We start from the raw sequence: 17,564 nt of genomic DNA, 5'->3' as shown, positions 1-17,564 counted from the left end.
GTAAAGGGGATTGCTTCCTTAATTTCTCTTTCTGACAGTACATTGTTAGTATATAAAAATGCTTCTGATTTCTGAGTATTGATTTTATATCCTGCCACCTTGCTGAATTCATTTATCAGGTCCAGTACTTTTTTGACTGAGACTTTAGAGTTTTCTATATACAATATCATATCATCTGCAAATAATGATAGTTTTACTTCTTCTTTTACAACTTAGATGCCTTTTATTTCTTCTTCTTGTCTGATTGCTGTGGCTAGGACTTCCAGAACTATTTGAATAAGAGTGGTGAAAGGGGGCACCCCTGCCTTGTTTCTGATCTTAAGGGGATTGCATTTAATTTTTGCCCATTGCGTATAATGTTGGCTATGGGTTTGTCATATCATGTTGAGGTATGTTCCCTGTATTATCACTTTGCTGAGAGTTTTTATCATGAATGGGTGTTGGATTTTATCAAATGCTTTTTCTGCATCTATTGAAATTATCATGTGGTTTTTCTCCTTCCTTTTGTTTATGTGATGAATCACATTGATTGATTTTTGAATATTGTACCAGCCTCGCCTCCCCAGAATAAATCCCACTTGATCATGGTGTATGATTTTTTTCATATATTGCTGGAACCGGTTTGCTAATATTTTGTTGAGGATTTTAGCATCTATATTCATCAGGGATATTGCCCTATAATTATCTTTCTTTGTGTTGTCTTTGCCTGGTTTTGGAATCAGATTTATGCTCACCTCGTAAAAAGGAGCTTGGAAGTCTTCCTTCCTCTTGAATTTTTTGAAATAGCTTGAGAAGGATAGCAGTTAGTTCTTCTTTGAATATTTGGTAGAATTCACTTGTAAAGCCGTCAGGCCCAACACTTTTCTTTGTTGGGAGTTTTTTGATAACTGTTTCTATCTCATTTGGTATATCGGTCTGTTTAGCTTTTCTGATTCTTCTAGGTTGATTTTTGGAAAATTGTATGTTTCAAGAAATTTGTCCGTTTCATCTAGGTTGTCTAGTTTTTTGGCATACAGTTCTTCATAGTATTTTCTTACAATATTTTGTATTTCTGTTGTGTCAGTTGTTATTTCTTAACTCTAATTTTATCTATTTGAGTCCTCTCTCTTTTTTTCTTGAGTGAGTTTGGTTAAAGGTTCATCAATCTTGTTATCTTTTCAAAGAACCAGGTCCTGGTTTCATTGATCCTCTGTATTATTTCTTTAGCCTCTATGTCATTTATTTCTGCTCTGATCTTTCTTATTTCCTTCCGTCTATTAGCTCTGGACTTTACTTGCTGTTCTTTTTCTAGTTCTTTAGATACAGGGTCAAGTTGTTTATTTGAGCTTTTTCTGGCTTCTTGAGATATGCCTCTAATGCTATGAACTTTCTTCTCAGGCCTGCTTTTGCTGCATCCCATAAATTTTGAATTGATGTATACTCGTTATCATTTGTTTCTAGGAATTTTTTTATTTCTTCTTTGATCTCATTGTTAACCCATTCATTATTTAATAACATGCTATTTAGTTTCCAAGTGTTTGAGTATTTTTCAGTTTTTCTGTTGTGGTTCATTTCTAGTTTAATGCCATTGTGATCAGAGAAAGTGCTCGATATGATTTCAATCTTTTTAAATTTGTTGAAACTGCTTTTCTGCCCTAAAATGTGGTCTATCCTAGAGAATGTACCATGAGCACTTGAAAAGACTGTATATCCTGCTGCTTTAGGGTGAAAGGTTCTGAAGATATCTATTAAATTGAGTGTGTCCTTTAAGTCGGCTGTTTCTTTGTTAATTTTCTTTCTTGAGGATCTATCTGGTGATGTTAGTGGGGTATTGAAATTCCCTATTATAGTATTGCTGTTGATTTCACCCTTTAAATCCATCAAAGTCTGCTTTATATATTTAGGTGCTCCTATATTAGGTGCATAGATATTTATAACGGTTACATCTTCCTGTTGGATTGCTCTCTTTATCATTATGTAGTGACTTTTTTTATCTCTTACTATATAGTCTTTGTTTTAAAGTCCATTTTGTCTGATATAAGTATTGCTACCCCAGCTTTTTTTTCATTTCCATTTGCATGAAATATTTTTTTTCATCCTTTTATCTTCAGTCTATGTGCATCTTTTGTTTTAAGGTGTGTGTCTTGTAGACAGCATATGTATTGGTCCTGTTTTCTTATCCACGCAGCTACCCTATGTCTTTTGATAAGATCTTTTAATCCATTTACATTTAAGGTTATTAATATGTAATTGTTTGTTGCCATTTTATTGTTTAAAACTTTATTCCTCTTTTGCTATATTCTTTTTAACCTTTGATCTGTTTACAACAGGCCGCTTAGCATTACTTGCAGCTTTGGTTTGGTTGTAGTGAATTCCTTGAGTTGTTTTGTTTTTTGTCTGGAAAGCTTTCTATTTCTCCTTCAGTTTTAAACGATGGCCTTTCTGGATAAAGTAGTTTTGGTTGTAGGCTCTTGTTCTGCATTACTTTGAATATTTCTTGCCATTCCCTTCTGGCCTGAAGTGTTTCTGTTGAGAAGTCGAAAATCATCCTTATTGGTACTCCTTTGTAGCTGATAGTTTTTTTTTCTCTTGCAGCTTTTAATATTTTTTCTTTATTGCTTAGCTTTGGTATTTTAATTATGATGTGTCTTGGTGTAGATTTGTTTGGGTTTCTTTTTAGTGGAGTTCTCTGTGGTTCTTGAACTTGTGAGATGTTTTCCTTCCTTAATTGAGGGAAGTTTTCAGCTATGATATGTTTGAACAAAGTCTCTATCCCTTGTTATTTCTCTTCTTCAGAAACCCCTATGATGCGGATATTATTTCTCTTCATATTGTCACAGAGCTCTCTTAGAGTTTCCTCAGACTTTTTGAGTCTCTTTTCTTTTTTCTGCTCTGCTTCCATGCCTTCATTTATCTTGTCCTCTAACTCGTTGATTTGATTCTCAGCTTCACCCATCCTGCTCTTAATTTCTTCAATTGTGTTCTTCATTTCTGTTATTGTATTTGTCATTTCTGACTGATTCTTTATTATTTCAGTGTCCTTTTTTATATTTGCTATCTTTTTATTTAGGTGTTCCTAATGACCATCTATTGTTGTTCTAATATCTTTGAGTATCCTAATAATCATTATTTTAAACTCTGCATATGGTAATTTGGTTATATCTGACTCATTCAGGTCCTTTTCTGGGGATTTCTCTTGATTCATTTGTGTTGTATTTCTCTGCCTTCTCATACTGTCTGTGTAAAAGAAGGTTTTGGCCACTGGAGACCACTGGGTATGGCTAGGTGTGTTCTGTCTACAGGCCCATCACTCCCTCTGCTGCTGCTGCCTAGGGTGTTAGGGTATGGGCATTGCCAGTACCTGCCCACTGGAGTGGCTTTTGCTAGGTCTCTGCCTCTCCTTCATGGGTGTGTCTGTGATCATGTGCTCGGGTGTACAACCCTCGGCTTTGGCCTTCACCCTGCCCCCGCGGGTGGCATTATGCTCGGCCTTGAGGGCAGGGGTAAGCACCTTTGCTCAGCTGCAGGTAACCACCTGATTCCAAGCTTTCGCCCTGCCCTTGCAGGAGAAGCTCACTTGTGGGAAGTCTGTAAGCCTTGGCTCCACAGGCTGGGTGGGACTGCATGCCCACACTCAGTAGCGGGACTCCATCTGTTCTGGGCTTTTGGCTCCACCCCCGTGGGAGGAGCTGGCTTCCAAGTCAGGCCACAAGCCTAGGTTCTGCGGGCCAGGCAAGGCTGCACTTCTGTGCCCTTGTTCAAGGGTGGGTCTCCGCCCTTTCCCCCACAGGCTGGATTACAGATGGCCCGCAGCTGGGCTTGACCACTTTTGCACACCCCCTCCTCCCCAGCCATGGAAGACTGAGCTCACACCTGGGCCTCAGTGGTGGCCAACTGGCTTCTGCCCTTGCCAACAGAACTGCGCTTCCATGTCCCACCGCCGCCCGCCCTTGGGGGAGCCTTCAGCCATGTGGGTGGGGGCGCTGTAGTTCAGACCCTAAGACTCACTACTGTAATCCCGAAAGCTCCCTCCTTCTAAGCTACTCTGCTCTGAGTGCCACGGGAGAGCTTGTTTGGCTGGTGTCCTGCTTTCCTTTTCTGGTATTGCTGTTTCCAGGGGAAATATTCACTTCAGATTGGGGGAGTGACTCGTCCCAGAGGTTAGGGTGGCTGTCTCTCAAAATATTTCTCCCTGTGCCTCCTAGATTACACTCTCTTCCTGCTACTCCAGTCCTCTTTTCTCCTTGTCCCCCGGAACCCTGGGTGAGTGGTTGTGAGAGAGGTGTTCTGTGCACTCCCTTTAAGAAGAATCCTGGGTCTGAGAAATCAATCTCTTTCTCACAAACAGTATCCTGACTTGTTTCCAGCTAAATATTGTCCATATGCCTCTTCTAGGCTCTGGGGCTGCAGGCTGGGGCTTTGTTCCTGGGACTCAGGACCCTCTCCTCTCTGCTAACCTCACTTCCCACCACACGAGTCTCTCCCAGCTGCTGTTTGCTCCGGGGAGCTGGGCAGCTCTCTCTGCATTTCTGCTTTTCCTACTAGTCTCTGTGTGGCTTCTTCGGTGTTCCTTGGTTGAAGAATCCTCTTAGTTTAGTCCAAAGTTGGTTTTTCCAGATGATGGTTCTTAAAATTAGTTTGTAATCCACTGTGGTTCTGGGAGGTGGAAGTTGGTACATTCACCTACTCCATCACCATCTTGTCTTCCCCCATCCCTTTACTTTTATTTTATTTTATTTTACTTTTATTTTTCCGAGGCTAGAAGTGGAGAAGCATTCAAACAGACTCCTGTACATGTCCGACTGGTTTCCACCTGGCATGCCCTCCAGGAGGCGATGCTTTGCCCATCTGGGGTGTTGCTCCATTGAAGCCAGACCCATTCTAGCTCCTGAGGCAGAGGCCATAGAGCCATCCTCAGCGCCCGGGCCAACTTTCCTCTAATGAAGCCTTGGCTGCAGAAGGGGAAATGAGAGATAGAGAGGAAGGAGAGGGGGAAGAGTGGAGAAGCAGATGGGTGCTTCTTCTATGTGCCCTGGCCAGGAATCAAACCTGGGATTTCCATATGCCAAGCAGATGCTCTACCGCTGAGCCAACCAGCCAGGGACCATCCCTTTACTTTTAGTCTGCATTTATCATTTGTTCTGAGGTGAATCTTTTGTAGACAGCATATCTCTCGGTCTTGTTTTCTTATCCATTTAGCTAACTTATGGCCTTTTTTTTTTTGGTATTTTTCTGAAGTGAGATGTAGGGAGGCAGAGAGATGGATTCCCACATATGCCTGACTGGGATCCACCCAGCATACCCACCAGGTGGCAATGCTCTGCCCATCTGGGGCATTGCTTCATTGCAACCAGAGCTACTCTAGTGCCTAAGGTGGCAGCCATGGGCCTCTAACATTTGGTGTTCCTCAGCACTTGGGCCAACTTTGCTCCAATGGAGTCTTGGCTGTTGGAGGGGAAGAGGGAGATAGAGAAAAGGAAGAGGGGGAAAGTGGAGAAGCAGGTGGGCACCTCTCCTGTGTGCCCTGGCCAGGAATCAAACCCAGGACTTCCACACGCCTAGCCAATGCTCTACCACTGAGCCAGCTGGCCAGGGCCAGCTAACTTATGTCTTTTGATAGAAGCATTTAATTCATTTACATATAAAGTGATTAATTATAGGTATGTGTTTATTGAAATTTTATTCTATATAATTATGTTTCTTTGTTGTTTATTTTTACTTCTTAAAGAAGATCTTTTAATATTTTGTGTAATACTTGTTTGGTGGTAATAAACTCTTTCAGCTTTTTTCTCTCTGAAAAACTATTTGTCTTTTACTATGAAGTGATAACCTTGCTGGGTGATGAAGTCTCAGTTGTTAGACCTGGCTTTCCCTCACTTTGAAATACTTGAAATGTTCCTCTTGAGAAGTATGCTGAAAGACTTATGAAACTCCCTTGTGGGTAACTAATGGTCTTTCTCTTGCTGAATTTAAGGTTCTCTGTTTGTTTTTAACCTTTGCTATTTTAATTATGATGTGTCTTGTTTTGGACTTCTTTGACTTTATCTTGTTTAGGATTCTCTGCACTTGGACATGTGTGTTTTTTCCTTTCACCAGATTAGTGAAGTGTGCAGTTATTATTTTTTCAAATAAATTATTAATTCCTTGCATTTTTTCTTTTACAGGTACCACTATGGTGTGAATGTTGTTGTGCTTCTTGTTGTTTTAGAGGTTCCTTAAATTATTATAATTTTTGAAGTTTTTTTCTCCTCTTGGTGCTTTCTGCTACCTTATCTTCCAAATTGCTGATTTGATTCTCTGTTTCATCTAGTTTTCTGTTGATTCCTTCTAGTGTATTCTTCATTTCAGATACTATATTCTTCATTTATGACTGGTTTTATTTATAGGTTTTATGTCCATTCAATGCTGTCTATCTTTTTGTCCAGGTTGTCACTGAGATCATTCATTCTTTTTCTAAGTTTTTTTAGCATCTTATAATTATTGATTTAATCTCTGTATCTTAGTTGTTTACTGATTGCTTTCTCATATGTGCCTTACTGGGGGGGGAGGGTAGGAGGCTTCAGCCAAGCCAATAATCCTTTGCTCAAGCCAGAAACCTTGAGCTTCAAGCCAGTAACCTTTGGGCTTAAGATAGTGACCCCAAGCTCAAGCTGGTGAGCCCACACTCAAGCCAGAAACCTGGGTCCTCAGCATCTCTGCTGACAATCTATCCACTTTGCCACTGCCTGGTCAGACTATTATATTTTTAACTATACTACTCTCAAATGCCATCAAAGAAAAAGAAAACAGATGTCATGGCTACACAAGAAAAAGATGTAGTTCAGAAAGGATATTTAAAAAGCTCTACAAAGCAATCTTAATCACATGGAAACCTTAGTTCAACAATAAAAAATTCAAAATTAAAGTTCTGAAAATACTCAGTGAGTTGCAATAAAATGCTGATAGGCCATAAATAAATAAATAATAAACAAAATGAGTACTTTACTAAGGAGATTGAAACTTTACAAAGAACCAAACCAACATGAAGAACTCAATACATGAATTGAAAAAAGAGGTAGCAAGTTTAGCTTGTAGAAAAGGTCAGATAGAAGAGAGAAACAGTGACATTGAAGACAGGCAACTAGAGATGACACAGATAGAAGAATAGAGAGAGACTCACAAATTTAAAAAAAAATAAGAGAGCTCTATAAGAATTCTCTGACTCCATCAGAAAAAGCAATATAAGTATAATGAATATCAGAAGAAGAGAGGGAGAAGGGAATGAACAGCCTATTCAAACAAATAATTGATGGGAAATTTTCTAGCCTATGGCAAGAGTTAGATTCTCAAATCCAAGAAACAAACAGAATGCCAAGTTACCTGAAGCCAAAGATACTTTCTCCAAGGCACAGTGTAATAAAATTGCCAAAAATCAGTGACAAATAAAGAACCCTCAAGGCAACTAAGGAAAAGAAGAACATAAATATAAAAGAAGGCCCATTAGATTATCATCAGAGTTTTCAGCAGAAACTCTACAAGTCAGAAAAGTGGACATAAACATTTAAGTACTGAAAGAGAGGAATTACCACCCAAGAAAATGACTTGACTTTGGGTGATGGGCACACATACAATCAACAGTTCAAATGCTATCAAAATATTTACCTGAAACCTATGTACTCTTATTGATCATTATCATGCCATTAAATTTAATTTCTAAATAAAATATATTTAAAAGAACTTAAAAAACCAACACCCCCAAAAAATGGGTAAATACCTGAATAGGCACTTCTCCCAAGAAGACACACAAATAGTCAACAGATATAAGAAAAGATGCTCATCTTCCTTAGCTATTAGAGAAATGAAAATCAAAACTACAATGAGATACTGCCTCACATCTGTTAGATGGCTGTTATCAACAAGACAGGTAATAACAAGTGTCCGAGAGGCTATGGAGAAAAAGGAACTCTCATTTACTGCTTTTGGGAATATAAACTGGTACAGCCACTATGAAAAATAGTATGAGGTTTCTGAAAAAATTAAAGATAGAGTTACCATATAACCCAGCAACCCCTCTTCTAAGTATCTACCCTAAAAAGTTTCAAAACATTTATATGAAATGATACATGTACCCCCCAGGTTCATTCACTGCAGCATTACTCACAGTGGCCAGGACATAACAACCAAAGTATTCCTCAATCAATGATTAGATAAAGAAGATGTGGTTTATATAAACAATGGGCTACTACTCAGCCATAAGAAAAGACAAAATACTCCCATTTGCAACAGTTTAGATGGACCTTGAGAGTATTATGCTAAGGGAAATAAGTCAGGAAGAAAAAGTTGAGAACCACAAGATTTCACTCAAGTGTGGGATATAAAACGTAAAGCAACAAATGAACCAGCAAGAAAAACTAACAAATAAAAACTCATAGGCACAGACAACAGTAAGGTGATTACCAGAGGGAAAGATGACTAGGGGTAGTAAAGAGTAAAGGGAGTCAAATATATGATGACAAAAGATGATTTGACTGTGAATGGTAGGCACACAATGCAATATATAGAGCATGTACTGTAGAAATGTACACTTGAAATCTATATAATCTTATTAACCAATGTTACCCTAATAAATTTAATAAAATAAAATTAATAGCTAGCATTTAAAGAGTGCAGTTTTTCAGAAGAGGAAACAGAGAATAGGTAGTTAAGACCTTGCATAAGGTCACACACCAGGCACACACTCAGCCAGGTCCCTAGACCAATAGATTTAACCTCTCTACTGTTCAACTTCTCAAAATGGACATAAAGGAAAAGGCCTGGTCTGGCATCAAGCAAATATGGATTGTTATCCTTTGATATACAACTTGTCCATGGTTTATTATTGAACTTCAGTTTTTTAATTTGTAAAATGAAGAAAGCTATAATCATAAAATAAGGTTGTTGTAAGGATCAATGAGATAACATAAATAATATGCATTAGCCCAATAGGCATTCATAAAAAAAAAAAGTTATTTCAAATCTGTTTCCAATTTTTCACTTAAAATTTATTTCAATGACTATACTTTTGGAATATTGTAAAGGGTGGTGATAACAAATATCCTTCTGTATTTTCATTAAATATGATGCTGAGATAAACATTCTTTACTACATTAAGGAATCATACTTTTATTGCTAGTTTACTACAAACATTTTTTTCTTCAGGAATTAATGGTAGATATTATCAAGTAACTTTTCAGCTTCTAACAAAAAAAACATATTTGATCCGTGGTGATGCAGTGGATAGAGCATCGTCCACCTAAAATGCTGAAAACCCAAGTTTGGAATCCTGAGGTCACTGGCTTAAACGCAGGCTCATTTGGCTTGAGCCTAGGCTCACCAGTTTGAGCACAGGGTCACCAGCTTCAATGTGAGATCATTGACATGATTCTATGGTCACTGGCTTAAGAAAAAGGTCTCTGCCTTGAGTAAGGGGTCACTGGGTGAGCTGGAGATCCCTGTCAAGGCACATAATGAGAACATCAATGAACAACTAAAGTGCCACAACCAGGAGCTACTTCTCATCTTTCTTTCTTCCTACCTGTCTCTCTCTTGCATGTACTCTCTCTCTCTCTCTTTCTAATTTAAAAAAAAAAAGGTACCATAGTTTTTACTCCATAAGATGCACTTTTTTCCCCTAAAAGTGGAGGGGGAAATGCCTGTGCGTCTTATGGAACGAATGTTCATTTTTTTTTTTTTTTTTTAGCTGCTTCAGGGCGCTGCACTGGTAATCATGTAGAATGAGCACCAGCAGGAGTGTAATCATATCCACTGTGGCAGTATGTGGAACCCCAGTATCTGCTGAATGATCTCCTGGTTCCAGTTTCCACCATTGCATGCAGTACAGGAGGGAAGGCAAGCGATGTTGTGTGGGTGCATTCATCTGGCATCATCCAGGGCAGACATGAGAGGTGTGCTTCAGTGGCGGAAGACTGCGTGGCAACTGCTGGAGCTCTGTGTGAAGTGCTGAGGTCACTTGTTGCCAGTCTAATAGCATTTCATTGGCTGGCTGGCTGGCAGATTGGGGAAGGTCTAAGGGTGCAAGACACATGCAGTGAGCTGGGAAGCCAGTGCCAGCACAGGCAAAGCAGCAGCAAACAGAGCGGGCTATGCTGCTTATCTCCATCAGTTTATTTCAGCTGTAATCCAGGTAGTTTACCTATGTAGTGACATTAAAGTAAAAAATAACTGGACTTTCCCTAGTGCAGCAGCACAAGGTTATTTTGAATTAAAGAAGAACAGCAACTTGCATGGCCAGTCCTGGAGTCTAAAAGACTCTAGGGCCAGCAGATTTACTATCCCCTAGATCGCCCATTAACATTCACCTTTTCCAGGGGTTTCACGCTGCATCTTCACAGCTAAATAGTGCTCCCAAGCCAGCCATTCAGATAGACTGGATGCCTGAGCATGCTGCAGACCACAGTGGTCCCGGGTGTGCGGCAGTTCCCTCCAAATACTGGAGCTCAGTCTGATACAGGGCCTTACACCATGCATAATATGACTGGACCAGAGCCCACGCATGTGCCATGGGAACATGGGAAAGGTATGTTTGATGAGCAATCCAGCGGGTTTCATATGGCAGGGTATCCCAAATGGGGATGCCCCAAGGAAATAAACCAAAACCCCATAATTTGGCCCACTTTAAGTTGCCCCCTTGTGGCATTGGTCCTCCATACTACCAGGAACTGCTGATATTTATCATACCTCTTCTAGAAGCATTCTGTAGCTGCCACAGAGCAGCCCATCAGGCTTGCGGGGTGCACAGTAATGTGCACAGCTGTACAGCGAGCATGATAAACTGTTTGCGGGCATATAGGGCATAAATAGCAAAGTGGTAAGTATCAGCGGCCTCGTTTCCAGTGGTACAGAGCGCCAATGTACACAGGGGCATCCCAATTTGGGATGCCTCCTGCTGTGGATTGATGAGAAGTCCAGTAATTTTTTTACTGGATTTCATCTTTAAAGCAAACCAACACCAATTTGTAAGAAAATGGGTTTTACATGATACGAAGCGAAATAAGTAAATCAGAAAAAAACAGGAACTGTATTATTCCATACGTAGGTGGGACATAATAGTGAAACTAAGAGACATTTATAAGAGTGTGGTGGTTACGGGGGGGAGGGGGGAATGGGAGAGGGATAGGGGTTGGGGAGGGGCACAAAGAAAACAAGATAGAAGGTGACAGAGGACAATCTGACTTTGGGTGGTGGGTATGCAATATAATTGAACGACAAGATAACCTGGACTTGTTATCTTTGAATATATGTATCCTGATTTATTGATGTCACCCCATTAAAAAAATAAAATTATATAAAAAAAAAAAAGAAAAGAAAATCATTAAGCACAACAGATCTCAGAAATGAGTTCTTACATTGATACGTAAAGACACATGTAGCCCCATGTTCATTGCAGCACTGTTCACAGTGGCCAAGACATGGAAAAAACCAAAAAGCCCTTCAATAGAAGACTGGATAAAGAAGATGTGGCACATATACACTATGGAATACTACTCAGCCATAAGAAATGATGACATTAGATCATTTACAGCAAAATGGTGGGATCTTGATAACATTATACGGAGTGAAATAAATAAATCAGAAAAAAACAAGAACTACATGATTCCATACATTGGTGGAACATAAAAACGAGACTAAGAGATATGGACAAAAGTGTGGTGGTTACCAGGGGTGGGGGGAGGGAGGACGCAGGAGGGAAGGAGGGAGAGAGTTAGGGGGAGGGGGAGGGGCAGAGAAAACTAGATAGAGGGTGACGGAGGACAATCTGACTCTGGGCGAGGGGTATGCAACATAATTTAATGACAAGATAACCTAGACATGTTTTCTTTGAATATATGTACCCTGATTTATTAATGTCATCCCATTAACATTAATAAAAATTTATTTAAAAAAAAAAAAGAAAAAAAAAGAAAATGGGTTTTAGTACCCATGCTCTAGGCTCAGGGGGGCATCATAATTGCAAGGAATTGCCCTCCTCAAAAGCTAGTTTCACTTACCTGCACCACCTCCCCCAGCAAGACTGCACCTGCACACCTGCAATTGGCCTGACTGCCAAACCCCAATTACACAGATGCCAGTTTTTCAGGACGGGCAAAGTGCAAATAAGCCTAGTACACGAGTGCCAACACCCATTTTCCTATAAAGCATAATTCTTGGACACAGTCCTCATGCATGTACCATAAATACAAAAAATTATGCTTGTAGATGAAAAAATATGACGGAACTATAGACTGCGCTACCCACGCTCACTGCTGTGTTTTAAGTTCCCTCTGCAGCCGCTGATCCGGACCTTGCCAGATTGGCGCTACAACTTTCCATCACCTCTCCAGCCATTGAAGCAAAACCCTCACCCAACCCCCCTTCATAGCTTCTGACATTAACCCCCTCACCTAACCCCCAGCCACTGACCAGACCCCTCATATAGCGCCCCACCCCAGTCTGTATTTGGTGCTCTATATATTAATGTTTTGGTCAGGGGATAGAATTCAGTGGTGCTCTGTATATTATTGTTTGGGTCTGGGAACAGAATCTGCCGATACCCCCCCCCAAGGGTCCATTCACACGACCATATCCTTGCAAATCCGAAAAAAAACACTGATGAGGTTCGTGTTGCGTCCATTTTTTTTCAAGACCCGTTGACTGGAAATAAAATACAGTCATGTGAATGGGGCCTAAGAAAGTGTCCTTCAATAACATGTCTCCTATAAGGGTATAACCCCCATAACAGTGCATCAGCAGCTAATCTATCTGCATAACTGCATCATTAGTAGATTCACTCCATAACGGTGTGTTATTACTGTATTTTCTTGCAGAAAAACACCACAGTCTTTTGCTACCTACACAAATGTCAAAGCAGTAAAGGCTAGCGTATAAAATTTCTTTTAAACTGCAGGTAGTAAAATATGCTAAGAAACATGGAAACAGAGTAGTGGAGAGACATTTTGGGCCACCTCCTACTGAAAAAATGATAAGGGAGTGGATAAAACAGGAGGATCAGCTGCAAAAAGCAGATAAAAGTGTGTATACTCTTTGTGGGCATGCTGCAAAGTGGCCAGAGTTAGACATGGACATGAAAGAATGGGTCACATGTCACAGGAATAATGGTTTCTCAGTCTCGATAAAAATGATAATGTATGAAGCCAAACACATAGCTGTAGAGCAGGGGTCTCAAACTCGGGCCCGTGGGCCGCATGCGGCCCGCCCACCAATTTTGTGCGGCCCGCAGACTGGCCCGCAGACTAATCCACGAAGTTTGATTAGTCTGCGGGCCGCACAAAATTGGTGGGCGGGCCGCATGCTGCCCACGGGCTGCGAGTTTGAGACCCCTGCTGTAGAGAAAGGCATTCAGGATTTTACTGGATCACCATCATGGTGCTACAGACTTAAGAAGCAATGTGGCTTTGCCATATGTATCAAAACTAGAATTGCACAAAAAATGCCAAAAGAATATGAGTCAAAGATTCTATCTTTTTCACAAATTTTAATTGATGCTAGGAAGAAAAATTATTTTTTAATTTAACAGATTGGGAATATGGATGAAGTCCCGCTAATCTTTGATGTGTCATCTAACAGGACTGTTGATCTGAAAGATACCAAAACCATAACCATGAAAACATCAAGACATGAGAAAACCCATTACACGGTTGTGTTGTCCTGCTGTGCAGATGGCATGAAACTGCCACCGATGTTAATATTCAAAAGGAAAAACATGCCAAAAGAAGTGATCCCATGAGGAGTTGTTGTGCACATTCATGAGAAAGAATGGATGGACGAAAATGGAATGAGAGTGTGGATTGAAAAAGTTTGGTCCAAATGTCCTAGAAGGCTTCTGAAAAAATCTGCCCTATTAGTGCTTGACCAGTTTAGAGTACATATTAGCAAAAACACCAAAAATAACTTTAAAGAAGTGAAGACTCATCTAGCTGTAATTCCTGAGGGTCTTACCAGCCAGTTGCAACCTCTCGACGTTTCCATCAACAAACCATTTAAAGTCTTTATGCGAGAAGAATGGAAAAAATGGATGATTCCTTGTAATCATGATCCGACACCAACTGGATGAATGAAGAGACCCATGATCACTCACTAGTTTGTGAATGGGTGAAAACATCATGGCAGTCATTGAAGAATGAAACCATGGTACAGTCATTCAAAAAATGTGGCATTAGCAATGACTTAGATGGCACTGAAGATGGTATCATATATGAAAATAGCAAAGAAAGTGATACCATTGATTGTGAGCAGCTGAGCTTCTTAAATTCTGACACTAGTGATGATGAGTTCCTGGGGTTCCCGGACAACTAGAAGAGTATTTGAACATTAAAGTCTCTTTCTCATTTGTTAATAACAGTGCTAATGGCTGTTAATACTGCTGTTGAGTTTACATTGTTGAAATATTATTGTGGTATATTTTATTAAATATTTTAACACACCATTTGGTTCAGAATATTTTTTTCTTATATTTTCCTCCTTAAAACCCTAGATGCGTCTTATGGTCAGGTGCATCTTAAGGAGCGAAAAATATGGTAATATGATTTTTGGGTTTTAAGCTTAATCATAGGATGTCTAATGTTAAACTCTTTCATTTCTTTTTTTTTTCTTTTCTTTTATTTCTAAAGCTGGAAACGGGGAGAGACAGACAGACTCCCGCATGCGCCCGACTGGGATCCACCCGGCACGCCCACCAGGGGCACGCTCTGCCCACCAGGGGGCGATGCTCTGCCCCTCCGGGGCATCGCTCTGCCGCGACCAGAGCCACTCCAGCGCCTGGGGCAGAGGCCAAGGAGCCATCGCCAGCGCCCGGGCCATCTTTGCTCCAATGGAGCCTCGGCTGCGGGAGGGGAAGAGAGAGACAGAGAGGAAGGAGAGGGGGAGGGGTGGAGAAGCAGATGGGCGCTTCTCCTGTGTGCCCTGGTTGGGAATCGAACCCAGGACTTCTGCACGCCAGGCCGACGCTCTACCACTGAGCCAACTGGCCAGGGCTCTGTCTTTCATTTCTTACAGTCAAACATCTTTAATTATTCTGCATTGTTCGGAAATTAACTGGTAGAAATCTTATTTTATTTATAATATTTTTATCAACGAATGAGATGTCTTTAATTTTCTTTCTTTTGTTCTTTTCCAAATTGCATTTTGTGGTTATGTTAGCTCATAATGATTAAGTTTTCTACCCTTTTTTAATTTTTGAAACTATTTAATAGCAGAGAGGTTTTCTGTCTACTGAAAGTTTTAAATAATATCTTTTTAAATATACATGTGCAATATTTATATGGAATACACACACACATCAAAGCCTAGCCTCCATTTTAAATACAGTTCTTTTTCCTCAAAGTTTTCTAGTTTATACTATCATTGTTTATGAAAGTTTTCTACTTGTTGATTAGATGTGAATGTGTTATATTTCCCTAGAAAATTTACAATTTATTGAGAAATTTAATTTTTTAACATTGAGCTGAAAATAATATTTTTATGTAATATTTTCATCCTCCTTCATATCTGAGGATACTTACTGCTGCCAATATTACCATTTGTCTTTTCTAGGGCTTCTAGAGCCACTTGTAAGAGAGAATATTAGTTGGCCAGGCACCTCTGTGTTGATGTTTTCTCTCTTTCCACTTTGAGTGTTCTCGGTCATCACTTGGATGGCCACAACCCCATTATAATGTTAGAAGGATCAATTGTAATGCTTTAGAGTCCAATCTAAAATGAGTAACCCTGTATTGGTGTGAACTGTGCCTTTATACACAGGTTGTGGTTACCAAATTAGGGACCATCAGATTTTGGGGTGCACCTTGGCCTCAATGATTCTAAGATACTCAATTATTCTATGAGCTTCCCCATTTACACCTTTGTTAAGGTTCTATTCATCTCTAGTCTCTGCAAACTTAATAATGTTTGCATGTTATTTCATGCAGAAAGAATCAACTACTTCAAACATGACAATTTGAAGTATTATTTATAAATTATGCTTATTCTATAATTATGCTTATTTTATAAGACCAGATAATTTATTTATTATAACCATTTTTACAGCAGCTATAGAATAGGAAATATTTTGAGTCTAAAAAGAGCCTAGTGAAAAGTAGTAAAGATAACTCCAACTGGGAGGATCTGAGAAAAGTCACAACCTAATCTATATATAGGTAAAAACCTAGTTATATAAGAAACCAGGGAGAACTCAATTATGGAGAGAGTTGCCAGAGATGAGCAAATCTGGCATGATAGGAAAACCAGTATATTAGACCAGGCAGACAGAATCAAGCCCCAGTAACCTTTGCACTTAGTTAAGCAAAAATTCAAGGGAGCTATTGAAGCCAACAAGGATTTAAATCACTACAGGCTATCTGAAAGTAGCCAGGTCTACATGACCAGTTCTTTTCAACAAAAAACTTGTTCTTTTTATGTGACAATGCAGGCTTAACTTACTGCTTACCACAATGTGATTATATGCCGTTCTTCCCACTGACTTTGAGCTCAATTGCCATATGTATTAAACTTACATTAACCTTCAGGTGGTTTCTCTGGAATGCTTTGATAGGTATGGATGTATAGTCCAGAAACTTTCTATGTTCTTAGTGTCATCAGGTCTTCCTCAGGGTCAATGTGAGCTGTTTATCCAGAATTCCCCTTCAGTGCTTTACTGCTGTTGGCTTTTTATACTCTCCTGTTTGAGAACAGAATCCCATCAAAATGACTCTATTCTGGTACTTGGGAGAGAGAAGAGTTTCTTTAGTACATACCAAGTACATAGACATTGTTTACAATAAAGAATAAGGAGAAAGAGCCTGACCAGGTGGTTATTCAGTGGGTAGAGCATCAAACCTGTGATGCTGAGGACCCAGGTTCCAAACCCTGAGATTGCTGGCTTGAGCATGGCATCATAGATATGACCCACTAGCTTTAGTCCAAGGCCATTGTCTTGATCAAAGGGTCACTTGCTCTGCTGGAGCCCTCACCTCGCCGCCCCAGTCAAGGCACATATGAGAAAGCAATCAATGAACAACTAAGGAACCACAACAAAGAATTGATACTTATCTCTCTCCCTTTCTGTCTGTCTGTCCATCTGTCTGTCTGTCTCTCTCACTAAAAAAAAAAGAATAAGCAAGAGAATGGGTGTCTCCCTTGTATCACCTACTGACAGATTTCTTAGGTGTCTTAAGATGACTACTATAAAGAAACATATCAAATTAAAATACAAATTAACATATTTAATCATGTAAATTTCTACCTGCCCTTAAATCTCTATCTTGTTTTTGTTCCAGGTTCAGGTTTAGTGGACGAATCCTAGGCCTGGCTCTGATACATCAGTACCTTCTCGATGCTTTCTTCACAAGGCCCTTCTATAAGGCACTCCTGAGACTGTAAGTGCATTGCCAACCAGAGTCCATCAGACCCCACTTGCAGAACAACAGGTTCTGGCCTCCTTAGTACCTCTGATACTTTTGTTCTTATTTTGCCTAACCATTCCTATTAGGTTTGTGGTGGTTTACTTTTATTTTTTTATTAATTTTTAATTTATTGTGTTTACATGGATACAAGTGTCCCACTGATTATAACTC

The 17,564-nt window shown here is 39.8% G+C and overlaps 1 protein-coding gene across 2 annotated transcripts in view; it reads left to right on the top strand.

The window, feature by feature from the left end:
- HECW1 (HECT, C2 and WW domain containing E3 ubiquitin protein ligase 1) overlaps nucleotides 1–17,564 on the top strand; it is a 512,769-nt gene that overhangs the window by 445,586 nt on the left and 49,619 nt on the right. For both annotated transcript variants that reach the window (XM_066342679.1, XM_066342680.1), the window contains one exon: nucleotides 17,268–17,366. In XM_066342679.1, coding sequence (XP_066198776.1) covers nucleotides 17,268–17,366 — 99 coding nt within the window. The remainder of the gene's footprint in view (nucleotides 1–17,267; nucleotides 17,367–17,564) is intronic.

Source organism: Saccopteryx leptura, chromosome 6, assembly GCF_036850995.1.
Source record: "Saccopteryx leptura isolate mSacLep1 chromosome 6, mSacLep1_pri_phased_curated, whole genome shotgun sequence".
NCBI classification, from domain to species: domain Eukaryota; kingdom Metazoa; phylum Chordata; class Mammalia; order Chiroptera; family Emballonuridae; genus Saccopteryx; species Saccopteryx leptura.
This window is presented reverse-complemented; position numbering and strand designations above follow the sequence as displayed.